We start from the raw sequence: 23032 nt of genomic DNA, 5'->3' as shown, positions 1-23032 counted from the left end.
AATAAACTACTAACTGACCACCCACCCACACCACAAGTTGCCAACACTGCTTTAAATATTCTCTCTCTCTCTCTCTCTCTCTCTCTCTCTCTCTCTCTCTCTCTCTCTCTCTCTCTCTCTGGCATTCTTCAACATTTCTCTGCCTCTTGTTGTATCTTTCTCTAGACTCGAGTGGAAATTGATGGAATTTTCAAGGGTGTTTTTTATTCAGGATTTCCGTAATAGTTTAAGAAGAATTGAGTATCTTTAGCGGGGTCTCGTGAACCTATGGGAGTTTTTAAAGAGATTCTACACCTTGGCCTGTGGTGGAAATTACGCTGGTTTTCAAGGGTGTCTACGTGATTCTAGTAATAGTTTAACGAGGATTCTATACCTATGACAGTCTCTGATAGAAGCTATTGGGGTTTTTCAAGGGTGTTTGCATGATCCTGGTAAAAACTCAAGATTCTACACCTTACACAGACTGTAATGGAATATATTGGGATTTTAAGGGTGTTTTGAAGATTTTATTAATAGCTGATGAAATCCCATTATACAGGCTCTAATGGAAAATATTTGGATTTTAATGGTATTTTTTATAATTTCAGTGACAATTTGACAGGAATTCTAGTCTATAAGTGTAGGATTACTCATGAGGACCCGACTAATCATCTTCGTGGCCCCAGAAAACAGTCGTGGCGGGAAACAAAACATTTCATAACACGAGACAGAGTTGGTAATGCGGCATTCCTGCATCTGAGTAACCTTGGTTCATTCCTGCCTGCTCCGTCCTTGCGCCTCGATCTCTCCCAAGCATAATATCTCTCTCTCTCTCTCTCTCTCTCTCTCTCTCTCTCTCTCTCTCTCTCTCTCTCTCTCTCCCAGATCCTTATATTTACAGTAACCTAGTTTTACTTCTAGCGACTCGTCTCTCTCTCTCTCTCTCTCTCTCTCTCTCTCTCTCTCTCTCTCTCTCTCTCTCTCTCTCTCTCTCTCTCTCTCTCTTGATTCACTTCTAGCAACTCGTCTCTCTGTCTTTCTATCTCCTCCCCCATCTCTCTCTCTCCTTCTCTCCACCACATTCTAGTCTCCACAATTTAAGAGAGAGAGAGAGAGAGAGAGAGAGAGAGAGAGAGAGAGAGAGAGAGAGAGAGAGAGAGAGAGAGAGAGAGAGAGAGAGAGAGAGAGAGAGAAGCTGCCACACACAAGTCCTGGGTTCGCCTGGGTAGATATTAATGATGCAGCGCCATGTAGGGAAGCCGCTTCTCTTTGAACTCCCTCGCGACGCGCTGCTTAACTCAAACCTTCGCGGGAGTTGAAGTTTTGGCCGCAACAAGGACCGTATTCTTAAACGTTCTGGCGTCTCACTCCGGCTACTTTCAACAGTGCGGAGGTTACTTAAGGGTGTTTTAAAGGGGAGTTTTGGGGATTCTTGTGATAGTTTAAAATGGATGGATGTTTTTAAAGGTGTTTTGGTGATTGTAGTCATAGTTTCAAGGGTATATTGGTGATGCTAATGGTAGTTTAACATGGCAAAGGTGTTTTCAAGGGTGTTTTGGCGATTCTAGTAGTAGTTTAGCATGGCAAAGCTGTTTTCAAAGGTGTTTTGGCGACTCTAGTGGTAGTTTAACAAGGGAGGGATCTTTTCAAGGAGGCTTCGTGTTTTTGGCGGTAATTTAACAAAGAAATGCTGTTTTCAAGGATGTTTAAGTGATTGTAGTGATGGTTTAACACGGGCTCAGCATCATTTTAAGGGAGATTTGACTTGCGAACTGTTTTTCAAGGGTCTTTTCTTGATTCTATAGGTAGTTTAACACGGGAAGGATATTTTAAGAGCGTTTCCATGATTATAGTGATAATTCAACACGAGTTCTGCATGGGCAGTGGGAAGAACAACCTTGACAACTCGACTAGTCATTTCTGTGGCATTAGAATACAATATACATGAGAGAAGGCGCTTGAAAATACATGGAAAATCAGACAACTCCTCGCCTATCCTCACCTTGAGAACTCGACTAATCCCCACAGTACCCTTGGAATTAGTCAGATGAGAGTAAAATGCTTAAGAATACCAAGCAAGTCCCGTAGCTCCTCACACACTTGCCTCACCTATACAGTTTCGAGAGCTCCGTGGCCTTAGAATTATTATGGTCAGATGAGAGAACAAAGCGTGAATACGAGGCAAGTCCCGCCGTTCCTCACATGCTTCCCTCGGCGCAGTGCATCACGCTGATTTGATTTAGGTCCAGAAGGCAGCAGTTTACCCCATAAGTCGCAGGTGTGATTAGCAGGGAAGTTTAGCAGGAAAGTTCAGCAACATCCGGGCTTGTTGTGCATCGCTCGTTGTGTATTTACGGCAGTTGTGGCGCGCGAAGAGATGCGGGAAGGGACGAGAAATAGATGAAAAGGTACGTAGAGAGTGGTACAGAGGAATATGTAATGAAATGAAGGGGTAAACAAAGAGAAAAATGGTTGTAGTGGTGAGCGAAGAGATGCGGGAAGGGACGAGGAAAAGGTGAAAGCTACACAAGAGCGAGTGATACAGAGGGATGTGAAATTATATATAGGGATAAATGAATAGAAGGAGATGAAAATGGTTGTGGTGTTGAGCGAAGACATGTGGGAAGGGACGGGAATAAAATTAGAATAAATATAAAAGTTACACGGAAATGAGAGAGAGAGAGAGAGAGAGAGAGAGAGAGAGAGAGAGAGAGAGAGAGAGAGAGAGAGAGAGAGAGAGAGAGAGAGAGAATATGAATTGAAATAAAGGGTTAAAGAAAGAAAAAAAACTGTTGATAAAAGAAATATGAAAAGAAACGAATAAGATAAAAAAAATGACAGAAAAGCTTTTAATGAATGAGACGAAAATGAAATTAAGTAAAAAGTTAGATAAGAAAAAGAAAAAGTCGAAAAAAAGATGACAGTAAAACAAAACAAAACATAAAGACAAAAGGAGGAAGCAAAGAAAATCAAGGAGAAATCAAATAAGATCTGCAATAAAAAAGAATAAAGAAAGACAGAGGTGACGTGAGGATGAACGAACAGACGAACAAACAAGAGCATCTCATGACACGCTCAATGGGTTGCTGTGACGAGAAACAGACGAGAGAGAGAGAGAGAGAGAGAGAGAGAGAGAGAGAGAGAGAGAGAGAGAGAGAGAGAGAGAGAGAGAGAGAGAGAGAGAGAGAGAGAATTGATTGGTCCAGTAAGGTGCCTAGACCCCCCCCTCCCCTCCCCTCTCTCTCTCTCGCTCTCTCTCTCTCTCTCTCTCTCTCTCTCTCTCTCTCTCTCTCTCTCTCTCTCTCTCTCTCTCTCTCTCTCTCTCTCTCCATTAATAAATGAAGAGTGACCAGCCTTAATGATACATCTATTTCTGTATACGTCACAAACACACACACACACACACACACACACACACACACACACACAATCATTCTTCTCGTCCTCCTTTAGCTAAGCGATTCTTCATCCTCTTCTTCACTATCCTCCTTAGGAACATAAACACAAACACACACACACACACACACACACACACACACACACACACACTTGTATATTCCTCATATCTTCTTAGCAGTTCCTCATTTTCTTTTTCCTTCGCCTCCTCCTCTTTATCATCATTCTTTTACTTTCCCTCTTTGTTCCTTCGTTCTCCTTCGTGGTCCTCTTTTTCTCCAATATGTCCTCTACTTTTATTTTTCCCTCTCTAACCATTACTTACCTCCTCTCAATTCCTCGTCTCTTTCTCTCCTTCCTGATCTCCTTTTCCTAAGCATTCCTCCTTCATCCACTCATCTTTTCACTCCATTTCCTCGTCCTTATCATTTCTTTCCTCCTTTGTTACCTTCTCCATTCTCTTCCCTTTCCTTCTCCCTTTTCCACTTAACCATCACTCCTTCAGTATGTCTCCTCCAATCATCACTCCATTCTTTCCTTAGTCCCCTTCCCGTCATCCAGCAGTCCCTTAGCGCAGCAGCACGTGGGGTAGAAGGCGCAGAAGGACACCACCACCACCACCACCACCACCACCGCGGCGGGCCCTCAGATGCAGCGAAAGATAAGGTCAGGCAACACTCGCCTCACAAAACTTCTAAGCTTGCCTACGTCATTTACACTTCTCAGAACAGCCATTCCTATACTGCAGCCCCCCCTCCTCCTCTTCCTCCTCCTCCTCATCCCTCTCCTCCTGCTCTAGTGCGTCCCTGTGCCCTCCCTCTTCTCCCTCCATTCCTCCTCTTAAGGCCACAGCGGCGGACCTCACAAGCAGAAGCAGTTTTGTTACGTGTTGTGAAAGCGGTTTGTCTGCTTCCTTCACTAGAGAAATGACAGGCTTCTCTCAGCTCTCTACGTTATTCTTCTCTCCTTTTTCCCTCCGCCTCATCTTACTAGTCCTCCTCCTCCTCCTCCTCCTCCTCCTCCTCCTCCTCCTCCTCCTCCTCCTCCTTCTTCTTCGCCTCCTTGCCTGCCTTTGTCCTGCACTTCGTTTTCATCCTCCCTATCATGTTTGGTCAGTTCTCTCCTCTCCTTATTCGTCTTTATGTTGATGCTGTGTGATTGTGAGCAGGGTGTCTTAGGTGATGCTTGTATGTTCTTGCCTTCATTTTTTTACGCTTTGTTTTGTCGATTTTTCTTTAATTAGTCTTTTTTTTTCTTTTAGCTTCTTGAATTTCTCTCTCTTGCTTTTCTTTTCATTCCTTGTCTATTTTTTTTTCTCTACTTGCTTTTATTTTCTTCCTTTAATTTCTTTTTCTTGTTTGTTTGTTTTTTCATTCCGTGCCTTATATTTTCTTCCATGTTTGTATATTCTTTCATTCTTTTTCTCTCTTTTCATGTCTTCTCTAATTTTCTCCATGCATGCGATCACGTTTACTCAATATTCTCTTCGCCATACCGGTTAAAGATGTACTGATATTTCCCAGCAAGTTTCCTTACATAGTTAAACTCCCAAATTTTCTCCTCTTTTTTTTTTTCTTTTCTTTTCTCCCCTCTCTTTCTCTTCATCTGCCGGCAAAGTTCCCTGGGATTCACACGTCTTCTGTTGCAACCTGACGCAAATTCACACGGTTCTTCTGGAGTCTCACGCCACTCAGTCAAAGCACTCAGTAAAAGGGTTAAGAGATCACAAACATTCACACGCAGGCGCCTCGAAACTCCTTAGAAAAGAAATAAAAGATCAGTAAAAATGAAAAAAAATATATGACTTAATTTCTTTTAATACACTACATAATTTATTCCATCAGAAATCGATGAAAATATAAACTAAATAATGAGTTAGTATTCTCTTTGTAGCCTTGACACAAAAGAAACTTATTTTTCTCGTCTCCTCCATAATTTACTTCATCAAAGCAGCCAATGGAGTCAAAACACTACAGGCAAACACGTGAACGCCTCAAAATTAACAGCAAATAAGGACAACATTGATGAAAACTTCCTATGACAAACGAGCATTCTCACTGTTGGACCAATTCAGTTCTACCTCAGCCCTTCTCCACAACAGCACGTCTCAGTCCACCGCCACTCCACCAAACGGAGACGAAGCAACACAAACACACACATGCTTCACAAATGCCTCGAGAAAAATAATAAGTCGACCACAAAAGAAATAAAATAAAATAAAATAAATAAATAGATAAATAAATAAAATAAAATATCATAAATAATAATAATGATAAGTAACGGAGATAACCTTTCCTGCATCTTGAAAAAAAAAAATAAAAAAAAATAAAAAAATAAAAATAAATAATGACACCAATCAGTCAAATCAAACTCATGTCCGCACTTAACATGCCAACGCCTCACAATTACTTAGGGAGGAGGATCAAACCAATGAACTTACGAGAAAGAACAAGTAGGTGGAAGAGCGAGTTGAAGTGAGGCCTGTATTCTGAAACGCTTTGCTCTCCCACCACGACTGTTTTCAAAGGCCACGGGGATGATTAGCCAGATTTCCACGAGTGTTTCTCCTGTTAAAAATATGGAAATACAATTAATCTATTACATGAACCTTAAAAACACCTTTAGAAACCCGTGTAACTTCAGCTAGAGACAGAAAGTAGCGGAGATGCGGCGCAGAAGTGCTTCAAAATACGGCGCTGAGTAAGGCGGCGAGGCTTATACGTTGGCAAGAATGACGAGCGGGACGAGTAGCGCGGCGTGATACAACACACCGCTAGGCAAGGCGAGGCAGGCTTCTGGAGGCCGATCACTAGAAGGTAAAATCGCTATCTCCGACCCTCATTATCTGCCCATATCGCCCAAGCAGTTACGAAACCCACCTCTAGACTGAAGATACAGGGAGTTTACACCAGTCTACCTCCCTCTAACAGGACGTTTATGTTACACTGTCTCGGAGCATCAGGTTCTTTAAAACTGCCAGATTCTTTTAGGAAATTCACCTGTAGAGTGAAGACACGAAGTTTACACTAATCTTCATCGCTCGAACAGGGAGTTTACACAAATCTTTCTCATGTAACATCAAATCCCTCCCCACCAAGCCTCAAAACTACTGAATTCCTTCTTACACAGCCACTCTTTATAGAATTCTTCTCTAGACGGAAAGTACATTTAGTTAACATTAATCTTCCTCTTGTAGCATCCAATTCCTTCTCTCGAACAGTCAAAACTACTACTGAATTCCATATATACACTCAACTATTATGAAATTCGCGTCTAGACCGTAAATATGACAACAAAACGTTTTACACCTAATTCTAATGTTGCATCCAATTCCTTCCCTTGAAACCTCCATATTATCACACTCCTTCTCTTTATACAGTCACTCGTTACGAAACCCACACGATATTATGAAAGCTCCAATCTTGCAGTCACGTACCATAACATTCCTGCCATTCACGCCTCACAAATGCCTCCAGTTCCTCCCTTCAAACAGTCAGGCGCGATCTTAGTCCTCTCTCTTCCCACCCGTGCCACAGTTACCAGATTCACTAAGAGGACTATATATTAAGGATCTGTTGATATTCCTCCCATACCTCCCAAGCTTTACCAGAGTCACCTTAGAAGAAAAAAAAGTGACTAGATGTTAAGGTTCTATTCCAGCCGCGTCTCCAAGCATTACTAGTCACCACAGAAGATAAAAGGGACTAAGCGTTCAGGTTCTGTTGATATTCCACCCGTGTGCGAGTACATTGCACCCACGAAGATTCCTCTATGAATATTGAACCCAAAATGACACTCTTTCTCTCCCCTTCGTTAAAAAGAAAGAAAAAAAGTTAGTGAAGAGATCATGAAAAAAAGTAAAAACTGCAAATGAGAAAAATATGTATAAAAAAATAAATAAATATAAATTAATAGAAAGTATATAGAATTAATTATAAATCAATACCAAATACATAAGAAATTTAACAGAATATAGATAACTATTTAGAAGTACAACTAAACATATAAGAAAAGCATAGAGTAAACCATGCATCACGCAATTATAAACACCTTAAAACTATGTATCTCTTGACCTAATTCTAGCAGTTATAATTAAAACCTCTGAAATAAATTACTCCCATGTCACTCGTATTAAAAAAAAAAAAAAAACATAAATAAGTAAATAAAATAAGCAAATAAAATAAATAAAACCCTTGGCAACAAAAACAAACGAACGAACGAACAAATAAACAAAACAATATCATTCCAAACATATCAGTAAGCCTATCGGGATTATCAGACATTCCCATAGGCCTAAACACCGCCTCCTCCAGATAGTGTAGGCGTGAGCAGCTTTACCTTAGGCAGAGTGCAGGGAACCGCTATCGAGTGCACCAGCTAGAAGACGTCTCTGCCTCCTGGGAGAGACAAACACACTCCCTCTCCCCACAAAGGCTTCAAGCACACTAACCTGCAAAAGGGAGAGGAAATTAGGATGTTAATTATTTGAATATTTAGTGGTTAAATTTAAATGTATTAGTATACGTTTGTCTTGTTAGTTGAGGAAATGAGAGGAAATAAAGAAGGGTAATAGATTTTTTTTAAGACTTAGTGGTTATTGTGAGTCTGATTAAATGAATAAGTGTAGGTTTGTATATATATGTATGTCCAACCTAATTTTTGCTTAGTTATTAATTTATCTACTTTTATTTTTAGTGTTGGGTTAAAACTGGTTAAAGAATAGTACTAATATATATATATATATATATATATATATATATATATATATATATATATATATATATATATATATATATATATATATATATATAATGTATATATAAAGTATCACGTCTCTTACAATCTAAACAAATTAATAGGTTGTGGGAATTTCATAGCCAAACCTATGTATATTTTTTTCCTTCTTTTTCTTCTTCGTTTCCCTTTTCATTCAATACTCAAAACAAGTATACTTAGTAAATCTCTTTTTTTCCTTTCTCTCATTTTTTTTCTCTCTCTTTAATTTTTCTATTATTCTCTCCTTATACTTTAGTCAGTGATCGGAATAAGTAACAAGTCTCTCTTTTCTTTGTTTTATTTATTTATTATTATTTATTTTTTTTAGTTTCACTGTTCAGAAAAAGACAACATTAAATATAACTCTCCTATTTTTCTTTGCTTCCTTTCCCTGTGTTCGAAATCATGTTCAAAATAAGTAACGTATCTCCCTTTTGTTTTTCCTTATATCTACTATCTTTTTTTTTTTTTTTATAGGGTTCAGAATAAAGATTTAGCATAACTTCCCCTTCTCTTCTTCGTTTCCTTCCCCTGTGTCTCAGTGAGCGGGCAAGTATTAGCATAACAAACCAGGTCCACTCACCCTGGCCTCCTCACGGGGAAGATTAGATAAGCACGGCGATCATTCCACACAAGAAACTCAGCGATCTAATTTTCTTCGTCGCTTCTCTCCCACGTGTGTTTACAGGACCGAGGCGACACAAGGGAACGCAAAGAAAGAACCAATAGTAGTAGACATGATGATGATGATGATGATGATGACTACACTAACCTATACTATACTGCTTCACTACACACGCACACACACACAACCCTCTCCCATCCCCACCCACACACAATCCCACCCTCCTTTCCCATGTCCCCATCCACACAACCTTCACCATCCCCGTTACACACACACACACACACACACACACACACACACACGACGAAACGCCCACACACGCAGGGTACCACAGGGCATTTCAGTTTCAGATTACCAACACAGATCTAACGTGGAGATAGCAGGCCGTCCCTGCCTCTCAGACCAGCCTCAATTTGCATTTATTATTATTATTATTATTATTATTATCATTATTATTATTATTATTATTATTATTATTACTCTCCTTTTGCCGTTTCCCTGGAGTGACTGCTTGACGCAAAGCACGAGTCTCCTCCAGTTGTTTCTGTCCCTTGCAACTTCCTTTGTGACTCGTATCTTTTGCAGCACGTGTGTGTGTGTAGTGTCTGTCTGTCTGTCTGTCTGCCTCTCTCTCTCTCTCTCTCTCTCTCTCTCTCTCTCTCTCTCTCTCTCTCTCTCTCTCTCTCTCTCTCTCTCTCTCTCTCTCTCTCTCTCTCTCTCAACACACCTGCTCCACATCTGCTCGTCTCATCAACCCGGCAAGATAAGTCAATAGCTGGTCTCGGTTACTTCCTCTCCCCTTCACCGACGCGGGGCTGACGTGGGTGGGTGCTGATGGGGCGGTGCTGATGGAGTACAAGGGACCAGCACCGTGCCATCACCGCCCCCTCCCCCCCACCACGGTATCAGCTGGGAGGTGCTACGTTGTGTCTGGTCTGCGTTCCGTCAGCACTCAGAGTAAATGACCTTTGATTCAGCAACAGCGACCTTCATCCCGTTATGGGCTTGTTTGCGTGCAGGGTCTGAGTGGACTGGACTGATCCGGTGCATACCTGGACTTGATGACTCGTCACCCCAGCTTCCAAAGTCGAGTCCTTTTCTCCCTCCTCCTCCTCCTCTGGTACTGTGATTTAAGTCGTGATAACTATAGTGTCGTGACTCGTGACTGAAAATACTGATAGGAGTTCGTGATTGACTTTCGCACACCGTAACTTAACTTAAAGGAAAACACTCGCAATAACTTTAATGTCTCGTATGCGTCATGAGTCACTGGTACCGTAGCTTGAGTTGTGGTAAATTTAGGGTCTTGATTCGTGACTAAAAATATTAATCGAATGTGCCATTGGTTTTCGTAACTCAAACCAAAACACTCGCAGTAGCTTTGATGACTCGTGTGCATCGTGAGTCACTGTTACTGTAGCTTGAGTTCAGTGTCCTAACATACGCGTGACTAAAAATATTGATAGGAATTCGTCACTAGGTTTCGTAACTCAAAGGAAAACACTAGTAATTTATTTATTTTATTTTTTTTAAGTTGGCGGAGATCTGGCCAAGTGCAACAAAAAGGCAGCCAGAAAGATAGACAGAGAGAGAGAAAAAAAAGAGCCCACTGAACACGCCAACCTTAAAATAGTGAGGTCAAAAAGAATATCTAAATTTACGAGAAGCGTCTTGAATCTTTCCTCTTTACAACACCCGCGAATCAAAACATCCAAAACATTGTAGTCGCAACACCGTAACTTACAACAAAACACTCGTAACAACACATCTCCTAACACATTATTAGAACATCGTAACTCCTCCCATAATCGTAAATCGTAACAAAACGCGCGTAACACCGTAACTCACATCATCCAATCAGAGAGGCACCACTATAACATCAGCCCACAGTCGTAACACACAGCAGAACATCGTAACTCACAGCAAAACACTCCTGACTTTCAACACCACAACTGAAAACATCACAACTTCCACCACGACCCCAGCGAAGCATTCATAACCCACAACAAAACATCGTAAAGTCCCAACAACAAAACACTCATAACTCACAACACCGCAGCTTAAAAACACCATAACTTACACCAAGTAGGACCCCCAACGAACACTTGTAACCCACAACAAAACAATCATGGGAAAGAGGGAGGGAGAGATGAAGAGACAGAGAGAGAGAGAGAGAGAGAGAGAGGCTGCGTCACTCCCTCAATCCCTCGCGTCCTTCACTCCACCACAGACACACGCCTTGGAGTTTCGAGTCATTTCTTCCTTTGGTGCACCTCTAGAAAGTCAAGGTCGTTTCGGGGGAAGAGGAGACACTGGGAGCCAAATACGTAACACTGATTAAATAACATGGAAGTAAGGAATCTACGTTTGTACACCGAAACACATTATTTTTTTTTCTCCTGTATAAAGAAGCTACATCTCGCATCTCGCATCTGGTCTTATCTTGTCACACACTTGAGACGGGGCGGTATCGCGGATAAAACGAGCTCCTCTCCCCTCCTTGAGATACACGGGAGGCTCTGGGGGCACGGGAAGGTTAAACACTGAACACATACAGGCCGCGAAGGCAAATGTTTAGTCAGGGATCAGCTTCCTCGTTAGTCACGTGTTGCCCAGTTAAGGTGTTTGGCGAGTCACCACGGAGCGAACATGCAAGTCACCCAAGGATTCCCAGTGGTCAGTCATCTGTTTACACGACATTATCCCAGTACAGGACGGCAGCAGCAGGCCAGTCACCGCACCCGACACCTCCTCGCTAAGTGGGGAGGCCCGGAGACTGATACAACAGGGCGGGAGGGGAAGGGAGATCCTGCCGCCGCCTCTGGTTTGGGCGTGTCGCGCTTTCCGCAGGACTGCTCGACGCGGCATCCTGCGCCAAGGACGAGGTGAATTCAGGTGTCCTTCAGCCTCACCAGGACATTGTTAAGGTATTCCAGACTTCCCTAAGACATCAACAAAGTATTCTTGATTCTCCTAGGTATTCCAGTCAAATTTAAGACATTATATGGATGTTCTAGATCAACTTAGGGCATAAGCAAGATATTTTAGCCTTCAGCCTTGCTAGGACAATGGTACGGTATTAGAGATTCTGAGGTTATTAGCAAGGTATGTTAGATCACCTTAGGACACTAACAAGGTATCCTAGATGTCCTTCAGTCTTACTAGGACACTGACAAGGTATTCCAATCTCCCTTAGGACACTGAATAACTCTATATCCTACAGCTTTACTAGGACACTGACAAGGACACTCTCAACACCCAACAGCATTACTAGAGAACTGAAGGACGTTATTAGGACACTGACGAGACACTGAGTGGAATGACAGGCGAGGTGAAAGCTGCAGGTTGTGTGAGGCAGTGGTGGGTGGCTTGACTTGGCTTGGCTTGAATGAAGTGACAAGCGAAGTGGAAGCTGCAAGTTATGTGAATCAGTGGTGGCTTAGCTTGACTTGGCTTGCCTTGGTTTGGCTTGGCTTTCTTTGTTTTCAAGTACAAGACAAAGAAGACCAATGAACATAAAAATATTAAAGTGGACAAAAAATAATAAGTAAACAATAAAAAAGACCCGCTAATCGTCTCTGCCATAAATGGAAAAGATAAAATACTAAAGAAAAGCTGGCTCAAGTATGGAACTGCCTTGAAAACTTCTCTCTCTCTGGCCTGGCGAGACCTCAAGGTGGTGTACGCCTCTAGTATTAATTGTGTACACCGTGACGGAGTGTCGTGGTGGTGGTGGTGGTGGTGGTGGTGGATGCATAGTCACGTCTCCCAGCTTGTCTATTTGCCTGCTTGCTTCCCTGCCTCCTCCCTGCTTCCTGCTTGTGTTGTGCACGTCACACCGACCAGGAGATAATTACGCCACACTGAAACTGTCTACGTGTTATGGCTTATCTTGTGCTGGTGGTGGTGCTGCTGCTAACACCACGTACTCTCTCTCTCTCTCTTGGTTAATGGGCAAAATACGTAGTGCAGACACGAAAAAAGTCATGCACACAAAACAAACAAACAAACAAACAAACACATATTCAATCAGTTGTCTTGTTACATGAAAAAAAAAGAACAAATAAAAAAGACAATTCCAATGACACACACACACACACACACACACACACACACACACACACACACACACACACACACAGTAACAGTAGTAGTAGTAGTAGTAATAGTAGTAGTAGTAGTAGTAGTAGTAGTAGTAGTAGTAGTAGTAGTAGTAGTAGTAGTAGTAGTAGTAGTAGCAGCAGCAGCAGCTTATCGACAAAAAGCGTTTACAAAGAATATGGCGATTTTCTTTTCAACAAAGCAACAATATCTAACAAATGGTGAATAAAAACAGACTCATAACTAAGACATTTCGTCCAAAGAAAACCATAAACGCATAAAATAAATATTACAAGGACTAACGACTTTCCCATTGGCTAGAACGAAAGTCAGGCATCAATCAACACACAAACAACCCTTCCTCCTTCTCCTTCTTCTTCTTCTTCTTCTCCTCCTCCTTCCATTCAACGCTGGCTCGCTTACACTGTCACACTCGCCCGGATTTCTTGGCTGTCCGGCACCCGGCAGCGCCACCTGGACCACCACCGCCACTTCCTCGAGCCAGCAGCGACAAGGTCGTCAGCGCCAGGAGACCCGCTCGCCGCCGCCACTCAACCGCAGAATCAATAAAGCGACTTCGGACAGACCAGGTAGAGAGAGAGAGAGAGAGAGAGAGAGAGAGAGAGAGAGAGAGAGAGAGGGAGAGAGAGAGAAAGTGGTTTTTAATGTACGCAAGTAAGATTCTAGTTTTATTTTTTCTACAACGATTTATGCAATGTCTAATTTGTTATTTCTTTTTCTTTCGTCTAAGTGGAGTGGTTTTACTCTCAAGAGCTTTAAAGTTGCAAGCAGACAAGACCATAGCTTTATTTGTCTCCTATGATTTATTTATTTTTTTAACTTTTATATATTTTATGCCTTTTTTTCTATCATTATTGGAGTGGCTTCGCTACTGAAAGCTTTACGATTACACGCAGACATAATTCCAGCTTCATTTCTCTATATTTTTGCGCTTAATTTAAATTTCTTACATCTTTTCTGTATACTTATATCTGTTTTACTGATTTCTTATCCTTAGTGGAATGGCGTGTTTTTTTTCAACGTTTCAGCTTTTTTTCCAACACTTCTGCTGCTTTTCTTTACTTTTACAAACACAGGAGACGCAGCAGACAAGGAAACCCAATATATACAAACACTGGATACCCGACAGGAGTAGAGAGAACTAACAAACAAAGGAAAACCCAAGAGACACAGAAAACCTGAGAGAAAAAGAAAGGAAGATCCGGCAAATATGAACAGTGGACGCTCAACAGACACAGAACAGCGAGGCACAAGACACAAAGAAACCCGACAGATACGGACACTGGAGACTCGACAGGCACTGGGAGACCTAACAGACACAAAGACACCCAACAAACACAGGAATACTCTACAGAAAACAGCAATACTCGACAGAAAATAACAATACCCGACAGATACGGACATTGTGAGGACCCGACAGAGGGAGCCAGCCAGTGTGCATTGCTGGGCGCGCATCAAGGTCAGGGAGGCTTGTGGACAATACAAGGCCACCAGGATGCTCTCTGCTTCCAACGCCAGACGAAGGCGATGAAGGGGAGCAAACAGAAGGGGAACCGAATGGGGGAGAAAATGAAAGCTTAGAACTAAAGGAGAGGATAAAAAAATATTGGAGTCACAGAATTGAAAGGAAAATAAATGAACCTTGGAAATTATAGGTCTAAATTGGTACCTCATATAAAACATATGGGTCCTGGAATTGATAGGGAACAGAATGGAACCTTAGGAAGAAAATGAAAGCTCAGAACTGAAGGAAAGGGTAAAAAAAAAAAAAAAGGGTTTAAAAATGAAATGGAAACAAATGAGAGGTGTTTGCATGGTTACCCCAGGAAAAACTTAAGATGGAAAACAAATGGGGTCTTAGAAGTGGAAGAAGAGGAAACAGTCAGAGGTGAGAGGAGAGGAAACAGATGGAACCTTAAAGCTGAAAGAAGGGAAAGCAAATTGAACCTTTATATAAAAAGAAAAGGAAAATAATGCAACCTCACGACTGAAAGAAGGGGAAACAGAAAGTCAGAATTGAAAAAAAGGGGCAACGAATCTCAGAATGGAAAAAAAAGTTTGAAAATATGAGCTCGCATCTCAAAAGAGGGAAGATTGAATCCCAGAACTCAAGAAAGGGAAGACTGAATCTCAGAATAAAAAAAAAAAAAAAGGGAAAATCAAACACTACTTAGAACTGAAGGAAAGGAAAAACTGAACATCAGAAACGAAAAACCACAAGAACACAGACAACATTTGAGCTGGAAGAGTCACAATTTTACAGCTGAAAATCACATTAGAGCTGAAAGAGTCACATTACAGCTGAAAGAGTCACATTAAAGCTGAAAGAGTCACAACCTTAGAGATGAAAGTCACAGAAGAGCTGGAAGAGTCACAATTTTAGAGCTGAAAGTCACATTAGAGCTGGAAGAGTCACGACCTTAGAGCTTAGTCACATTAGGGCTGAAAGTCACAACCTTAGGGCTGAAACAGTCACTTTAGAGCTGGAAGAGCCACATTAGAACTGAGGAAGTCACATGATAGCTGAGAGAGTCACATCATTACAGCTGAAGGAGTCACAGCATCAGAGCTGAGAGAGTCACAATCTTAAAGCTGAAGGAGTCCCTGGTGCCGCGTGTCGCTGCTTCACCTGTTCACTTAACAAGTTTTTCCTACTTTCCTAGACTCAAGGTCGTCTTCTCTTAGAACAACAATTATCAAAGCGCACGGCAGGAAGACATCACAGTTTTTTTTTTTTCATCCGCAACTATATATATATATATATATATATATATATATATATATATATATATATATATATATATATATATATATATATATATATATATATACATAAAACTCTACGAAAGCCTAAGTTTTTTCTCACTGTTCCGTGTGTTGAAAAGAATGATTAGTTTGATGTAACTCCATTATAATTACTAAAACGAATCTAATTAGCCCCTTGACTGCTAAATAATTTTCCTGTAATCACACAGCTCTTTTCTTTGTCATTTTTTTTTTCTTTGTGCTGTGCTCAAATATATTCGTGACCTACAAAAAATAAATTAAACACGTATTCTCTTTTTTTCTTCCTGCGTGTTCATGCAAACAATATTTTACTGCAATGGTCTGAATGTTGATGAAAGGTGACTACAGCAGTAAAAGATCATAATTCTGCATACTTCCGTCAACTTAAGAGTGTCGCCTCACCCCGTTCCCTTCCTCCTCCCAGCTGCTAACTCTATACAGGGGCCTTATCCGTCCCAGTAAGGCACAGCGCTTCCTCATAAGGGGAGATTCAACTCACACAGCTTCCCTAAAGAGGGTGGAGTCTGAAGTTTTTCGCCTCATCGACTCCTCTCCTCTAGCAGATTGTACAAGCACGAAAAGGAGTAAATGAAAGTTTAATTTGGTGTTTTCGGGCTAAAGAACTGTTGAAGAGACTTGTGCATAATAAAGTTTTAAAAGATTTAGGTTATTATGGGGAAAAGTTATTCAAAACTGAAAGTGTAGCAGTGTAGTAAGTGAAGTAATAGTCTTTTATTCATACTACAGCACTAATGAAGACACTCTGTATTATAAAGATGTCTAAAAGTTGTACGTAATTATGGAGAAAAAAAATAGTCTGGCAGTGAAGGAGTGAGCGCAGCGCCGTGATACAGTGAAGTACAGTGAGGTAATGGTATTGTTCAGGCTACAGAAGGAAGAGTCTCAAGGTTATAGGTGTAATTAGAGGGGAGAAAAAAGAATGGTCTAGTGGTGAAAGTGTAACAGAGCAGCTCCACAAGTGATTTACAGCGAAGTATCTTTTTTTTTTTTTTTCAGGCTTTAGAACTACTGAGGAGACTGCGATACAAAGGTAAGCGTCTCCAAAATGTAAGTAATTATAGAAAAAAATAAATAAAACTCTGGCAGTGAAGAGGTCAGCGTGGCGCCACAGTACAATGAAGATTTTCTTTTTTAAGCTAGTTAACTACTGAGAACACTAGTACAAAAATGCCTCAAATTTATACGCAAATAAAAGAAAAAAAAAAAGATCTAACAGTGAAAGTGTAGCAGTGCACCGCCACAATATAAGGAAGGAATCAGTCCAGCGTGAGAAACAATGAAATACAGTGAAGTAATGGTCTTTTTTCAGGGTACAAGTGTCTCAAAGTTACAGGTGAATGTGGGTCAAGCAGTCTGGCAGTGAGTGGTTAGGTCTGAACAGCGTAATGCCAAAAGAGTCAAGTAATGGCCCTGATAGTACCCCAGGCGGCGGTCTGAGTGGCAGTGACCAGCGACCAGTGACGAGGAAGGGCAGACTGCAGTGCGTTCACTACGTCATCCCAGCCTGTGATCGCCAGGGCAGCACAACGCCACGCCGCCACGTAGACCAGGAGGAGGAGGAGGAAGAGGAGGAGGAGGAGGAGGAGGAGGAGGAGGAGGAGGAGGAGGAGGAGGAGGTGGTGGTGGTGGTGGAGGTAGTGGTGGTGGTGGTGGCCAGATGTGACAACAATCAAAACAGTGGATGCAGAACTGGAAGGCACAGAGACAGCGGTGGTAGTGGTGGTGGTATTTTAGTAGTAGTAGTAGTAGTAGTAGTAGTAGTAGTAGTAGATTATGGTTATCCTCAGCAGCAGTAGTAATAGTACAATACCACCACCGCCACCACCAGTAGCAGTAGACGCAGTACCTGTAACAACTACAACGACGACGACAACAACAACAAAAACAACAACAAAAACAATAACGACAACAACAACAACAAACCCATCATCTGGGAGGCCAAAACAGTTCCATCACACGGGCGAGCAACAATCTCGAGGACAGGCGCCAGGTGAGACCAGAGACCTAAACACTTTCACTCGCATGGAAACACCACACACACACACACACACACACACACACACACACACACACACACACACACACACACACACACACACACACACCTTGCTCTACACAGACGCTCATAAACAGTGCAGACAGACCAAGCAATGTAACAATGGAAAACACACACACACACACACACACACACACACACACACACACACACACCAGGTCATTTAGGTCAACAGACACTAGTGAACTGGTAGACTGGTAGACTGGTTGCAGATACAAACAGTGGCGGATTCTGTAATCGCCAGGACGTGTTTCCAGAGTGACTGGCTGACTGTCATGCACGCTTAGCTATCTGGCCATCACGCGGAGCCGCCATGACCACTGCTGCTCTGGGAAGGTGGCGAGGTTAGGCTGTCAAGTAGGGAAGCTGTAGCGGTCGTGTGTCTCCCCGCGGCGCCCTCCACGTGTTGATTAACTGCAGCGGTGCGTGCGTGGTTGTGGTTGTGGGCAATGATGGATTTGGGTGTGTTGCGTTAGGTTGAGTTGTGTTACAGTGCGTTAGGTTCAGTTGCGGTATAGTGTGCTGCGTTAAGGTGCGTTAGTGTGTTGTGGTATGGTGTATTGCGTTACGGTAAGTTGCGTTACGGTGCATTGCGTTACTTTGCGCTGTGGTACGACGTATTGCGTTACGGTTTGTTATGGTACGATGTATCATGTTACGGTGCGTTGCGTTACAGTGCATTCCGTTAAGTGCGTCACGTTTCGGTGGCTGGGCAGAAGCAGCGTCACGGAAACGATGCAAACAGACGCAACGTAGCAAAGGAGTGAAGGAACCAGCGTGGGAAAGCTTCATCTTAATTACACGAACGGCGGCCGACAGACACGTGCCTGAGGCGACGGGAGGCGACGTGCTGGGCGGGACGAGCGGGACACGGCGAGAAGCGAGAGGTGAGAGATGCAACACGGAGGCGGGGGGACGCTGCTAAGCTCAGGGACTCCCCCGCTTAGTCATCCTGCCAGCCAGGTCCTGTTGAAGCTGAGGAATGGCCCATAATCACTGAGGCGTGAGGAGGCTAACCGCGTGTTGCTAAACGTTCAGCGTGTGAGGCAGGGCGAGGCGGCGAGGCGAGGCGAGGCGCGGCGACGGGGTGCGGTGGGGCAACAACTGGCGGCGTGACGGCGACAGGGCGGCGACAGCGGCTGGAAAAACACGACAGGTAAAGACTGGAGACCTCCGGGACCCCCTACCCCGTCCTATCATGAATGAGGCGCCTCTGGTGAAGGATAGGAGCGGGTGAAGGGACGGAGGGCTGGAGAGGCCAGGGGAACTGGCGCCTGGCTGGTGATGGAGGGACAGGGGTGCAGGGAGAGGAGAGGGACACACTCGCTACCCAGCAGGAAGGAGGGGCCCCTAGAGGCTGTGGATGAGAGTGGGTCCTTGATATGGGTGTCTTGGAGGGGGGGAGGACCCGTAAGATCCAAATATAGGGTGATAGGGGTAGTGGTGGTGATGGTGGTGGAGGCCGTGGGTGGGGTCAGTTCCATATAAGTCCCTGAAGCCCCGGGAGGAGTCAGTAGCGGGAAGCACGGGTCCTGCGTGGGTGGGGAGGCCCCTTGGGGAGGTGGGCGGCGCGGCGGCTCCACACTGGCGGGTGCGCGAGACACTTCAGGGTGGCCGCGAAGAAACCGACCCTTCACCTTCCCTTCACTGAGGCCACCCACTTCCTGAGGCCTCGCGCTGCCTGCCCACGCCGCTGGGATCAATGACGCCGCCAGGACACCACCGAGGGGCGCCGCCTGTGTGTGTGTGTGTGTGTGTGTGTGTGTGTGTGTGTGTGTGTGTCGCCTCCTTCAGGTAGTGTGCAAAGAAGCGATAAGAAAAGCCATAAAAAACAGGAGTAGAGAGAGACTGGGCCTAACGGGGTGAGAGAGAGAGAGAGAGAGAGAGAGAGAGAGAGAGAGAGAGAGAGAGAGAGAGAGAGAGAGAGAGAGAGAGAGAGAGTCCTTCGGGATATCAACCACTCAATAAACTGAAACCAAACTCTCTTTACCTTCACGCTACAGTCACTTTCTTAATCAGCGCAAGTTAATAACGAACAAGTACAAACAAAGCAGTGTGTGTGTGTGTGTGTGTGTGTGTGTGTGTGTGTGTGTGTGTGTGTGGTTGTTAGGCGCCCCGACAGGACTACCGAGAGGCAGGCCGGGACGCACGGCTCCCTGCTGCAGTAAGACCATGACTCTCTATATTCGGCAATCAGCTCTGGAGGCGAGGCGCGAGAGGGACGTGCCGCGGCTCCCAACGCACCAAGGCGACCTCGAGCAGGCTGACTTGTGACGCTTCCAAGGAAAACATTGCGATTGACGGACTACTGCCTCTCTCTCTCTCTCTCTCTCTCTCTCTCTCTCTTAGTACGGTGCATGAAGGATGAGTAACGTCAGACGCGCAGCCTTCCTCCCGCGACCAGTCATTACGTGAGGAAAACAAGGCAGCGACCAACAGGCGCCGCTGTTACGAAAGCAATGCCTCACTCAGAATCCACATCCTCTCCCCTCGCTGCTCATCATGTTGCTCCACGCTGCTGCTGCTGCTGCTGCTGCTGCTGCAGCCGCCGCCGCCGCCGCCGCCGCCGCCGCCGCCGCCACTACACCACCTTCACCTCTACCTCCCCTGCCTGTCGCGACGCCTCGCTAGCTGACAGGGACGGAGCCGTGAAGTGCAGGTGAGGCAGCCGGCCGGTCCCAGCTCAGCGCGCGCGTTCACACACACACACACACACACACACACACACACACACACACACACACACACGGAAGGCTGGGCCCACTATTATATCCTGGTGGCGCCGACTAAGATTACCTGTGCGTCGCCCACCCCGGGCCGGCCTTGTTCCCAGCGTTATCTGTCGCTTGTCGTTGCCATCCCCACCTCCTGTTATCTGCCTCGCACGCCTCACAGCACCGCTCACCCTCCAGGCGCCTCGATGCTGCCCAGTTACTCGCGCCGGTGCGTCGGGGCATCTCGCGGGGCTCAGGTGTCGCCCCCTAACGCGAAGGTCGTGACGGGCACGTCTCGTCCCGACACACACACGACAGCTTCGAATTCCCGCACCGCGACCAGCAGATGTCCGTTCCAGAAGCTCATTAAAATGCACGTCGCGTTAACTACTGACTCGGACACTTTTTTTGGAGACTGGGTGCACTCGGCCCTGGTGGAAGTGTCAGAGGTCAACCTTTTTTTTCTCCGGGGGAAGTTACCCCATTGTGTGCGGGTTGCTGCAAGGCTGCAAGGCTGCAAGGCTGTGGCACCCCTCAAAAAGCCGATCTTTATATGTCATCGAGGAGAACCTCACGCCCCGGTACAGAGCCAGCCGTCCCGTGACTCCGGGACACACTTGCCGGGCCTGCCTGGCGTCAGGGGCGTGGGGCACGTGTGGGGCGACCCGTCCTACCGGTGCCCCAACAACCCGGCCCAGCACAGGCTGGCATTGGGTTACGGTGAGAAGTGGAAGTGACGTACCTGTCTGAAGGAGTCTGGCCCAGTGGTAGGGGTTGGCACACACGTAGACGTGGTCGTTGCGGGCAGCACACGAGGGAAGTCGCTGCAGGGGCGTGGTGCTGTGCTGGTTGGCGCTGAGCAGGTCCGGCCACCGCCACACCCACACCATCAGGAGGTGGGGCGGCAAGGCGCGGCCACCCACACTCTCCTCGCCCAGCTCGCGGGGCACCAGCACGCACTCTCCGGGGTCACCGCCGCCTGAGTCCAAGGCGGCCACCAGTAACTCCAGTTGGGCATCCGTCAGGCGGCGAAGTAGGTGGAAGGCGGCAACCTTGAGCTGCTGGGCGACCTCCTGCTGGTTGGGTTCCTGGTGGGGTGCGTCGCCCAGCCCGACCTGCCGTGACTTCCAGGCTCGCTTCACCAGGGCGGTCTTCCTGGAGCGGAACATGAACATGAAGCACGGGGAGGCGCCGCCCGGGCATAGCTTGGAGGGCGAGGCAGCCCCGCCCAGCCCGCGCGCCCACGCACACCACCCGCCCTCACTCCGCCCGCGCCGCCCACACTCGCCGGTACTCCTGCTGTTGTAACTACTACAGTCGCTCCAGAGGGGCTCGGGGCTTGCACCTGCCTCCGTGGTGGTGGTGGATGGGGGGGAAGGGCAGAGGCAGCAGGGGGAGGTGGAGTGGTAGGCAGACGCCGCCGCAGCTCCACCAGGGGGGCTCGCACCGCATGGGGCCGCCGCCGCCCGCGCCGCCACAACACAAACACTGCCACGGGTGGAGGCTCCCACTCCGCCGCCGCCTCGCCGCCCTCTGCGGGAACTCTCCTTATGAGTGACACTCGCGCGCTACTGGCAGTGGGTGAACCTCATGCTTGCCGCGCCGCACACTGACAACACTGACACGGCCTGCCGCGGGCAAGGCGCCGGGTACACACACAGGTACACAGCAGTCAGGTGGAGCTGTTCGCCGCCCCAGGTGTGGTGCTCAACTGGCGCCCGCCTGACTCCGCTCTGCGCTGGCCCTGCACGCGCTCGCCACATCCACTATTTTCCTCCATTTATGCCTCCGCCTCACTGGGTGACACACGCCCTGCACTGCGCCGCCACGACGCTGCCAGTGTGATCTAACACTATGGACGATTTTGAGGCGACTAGTGACTTATCTTTCGGCGTAAAAACAAGTAAATCCCTAGCCAGCAACTCGGCGGCACGTCTGTTGCCAGCTTTCACGATGAATACATTATTTTCTGTCACGGTGTTGTCAAGGGTCACGTTCGTAGGGAGAGAGACATGGCATGGCAGTCCAGGTCACTCGTAGCTCACGGCACGAGTCCCCTAGTGGCGTGAGCACCTCGGCCACCACGCCCCCGGAACACAGGTGGCGGGGGGCGGGGGGCGGTGTAAGGCAGACACCACGACTCTCTCCGTCTTTCCTCTGATGAATATCGACTTGTTTATGCAACAGTTACTACCGCCGCCCGTAATGCAGTTTACCTAAGACCCGCGAATTTCGGGGCCCTCACCTCGCCACTTCGCTGTGAGTTTGCTCTTTCGGTGCCAAGAATAACAACTGCTGGCGGAGGAGGAGCAGAGGATGAGATGATGACTCGGTGCATGACTGACCAACCTGACTGACTGACTGTGTGTGTGTGTGTGTGTGTGTGTGTGTGTGTGACAGCCTCCGCTACAGAGAATCATACTTTCCTTAACTGGACCGCCCGTCGAGGCCACCCAAACCCCTCTCTCTCTCTCTCTCTCTCTCTCTCTCTCTCTCCCAACCCTCCACCGCTCCCTCCCGCCCCCCTCCCCAAGCAGTGCCAGTACAGCCGCGCCA

The 23032-nt window shown here is 45.9% G+C and overlaps 1 protein-coding gene across 2 annotated transcripts in view; it reads right to left on the bottom strand.

Moving 5' to 3' along the window:
• Positions 1-22827, bottom strand: part of LOC135112366 (mothers against decapentaplegic homolog 6-like) — an 86483-nt gene extending 63656 nt beyond the window's left edge. The window contains exons 1-2 of one of the 2 annotated variants that reach the window (XM_064026757.1): positions 21219-22822; positions 720-7825 (exon numbers count right to left, since the gene is read on the bottom strand). In XM_064026757.1, coding sequence (XP_063882827.1) covers positions 7821-7825; positions 21219-21651 — 438 coding nt within the window. In that variant the 5' untranslated portion in view covers positions 21652-22822 and the 3' untranslated portion in view covers positions 720-7820. Of the gene's footprint in view, positions 1-719; positions 7826-21218 lie in introns of those variants that run through there. The other variant, XM_064026756.1, reaches the window with a different exon arrangement.
• Positions 22828-23032: the final 205 nt, after the last annotated feature.

This window comes from Scylla paramamosain, chromosome 23, assembly GCF_035594125.1.
Source record: "Scylla paramamosain isolate STU-SP2022 chromosome 23, ASM3559412v1, whole genome shotgun sequence".
Taxonomy (NCBI): domain Eukaryota; kingdom Metazoa; phylum Arthropoda; class Malacostraca; order Decapoda; family Portunidae; genus Scylla; species Scylla paramamosain.
The sequence above is the reverse complement of the archived record's forward strand: the minus strand, read 5'-3'. Positions and strand labels throughout refer to the sequence as shown.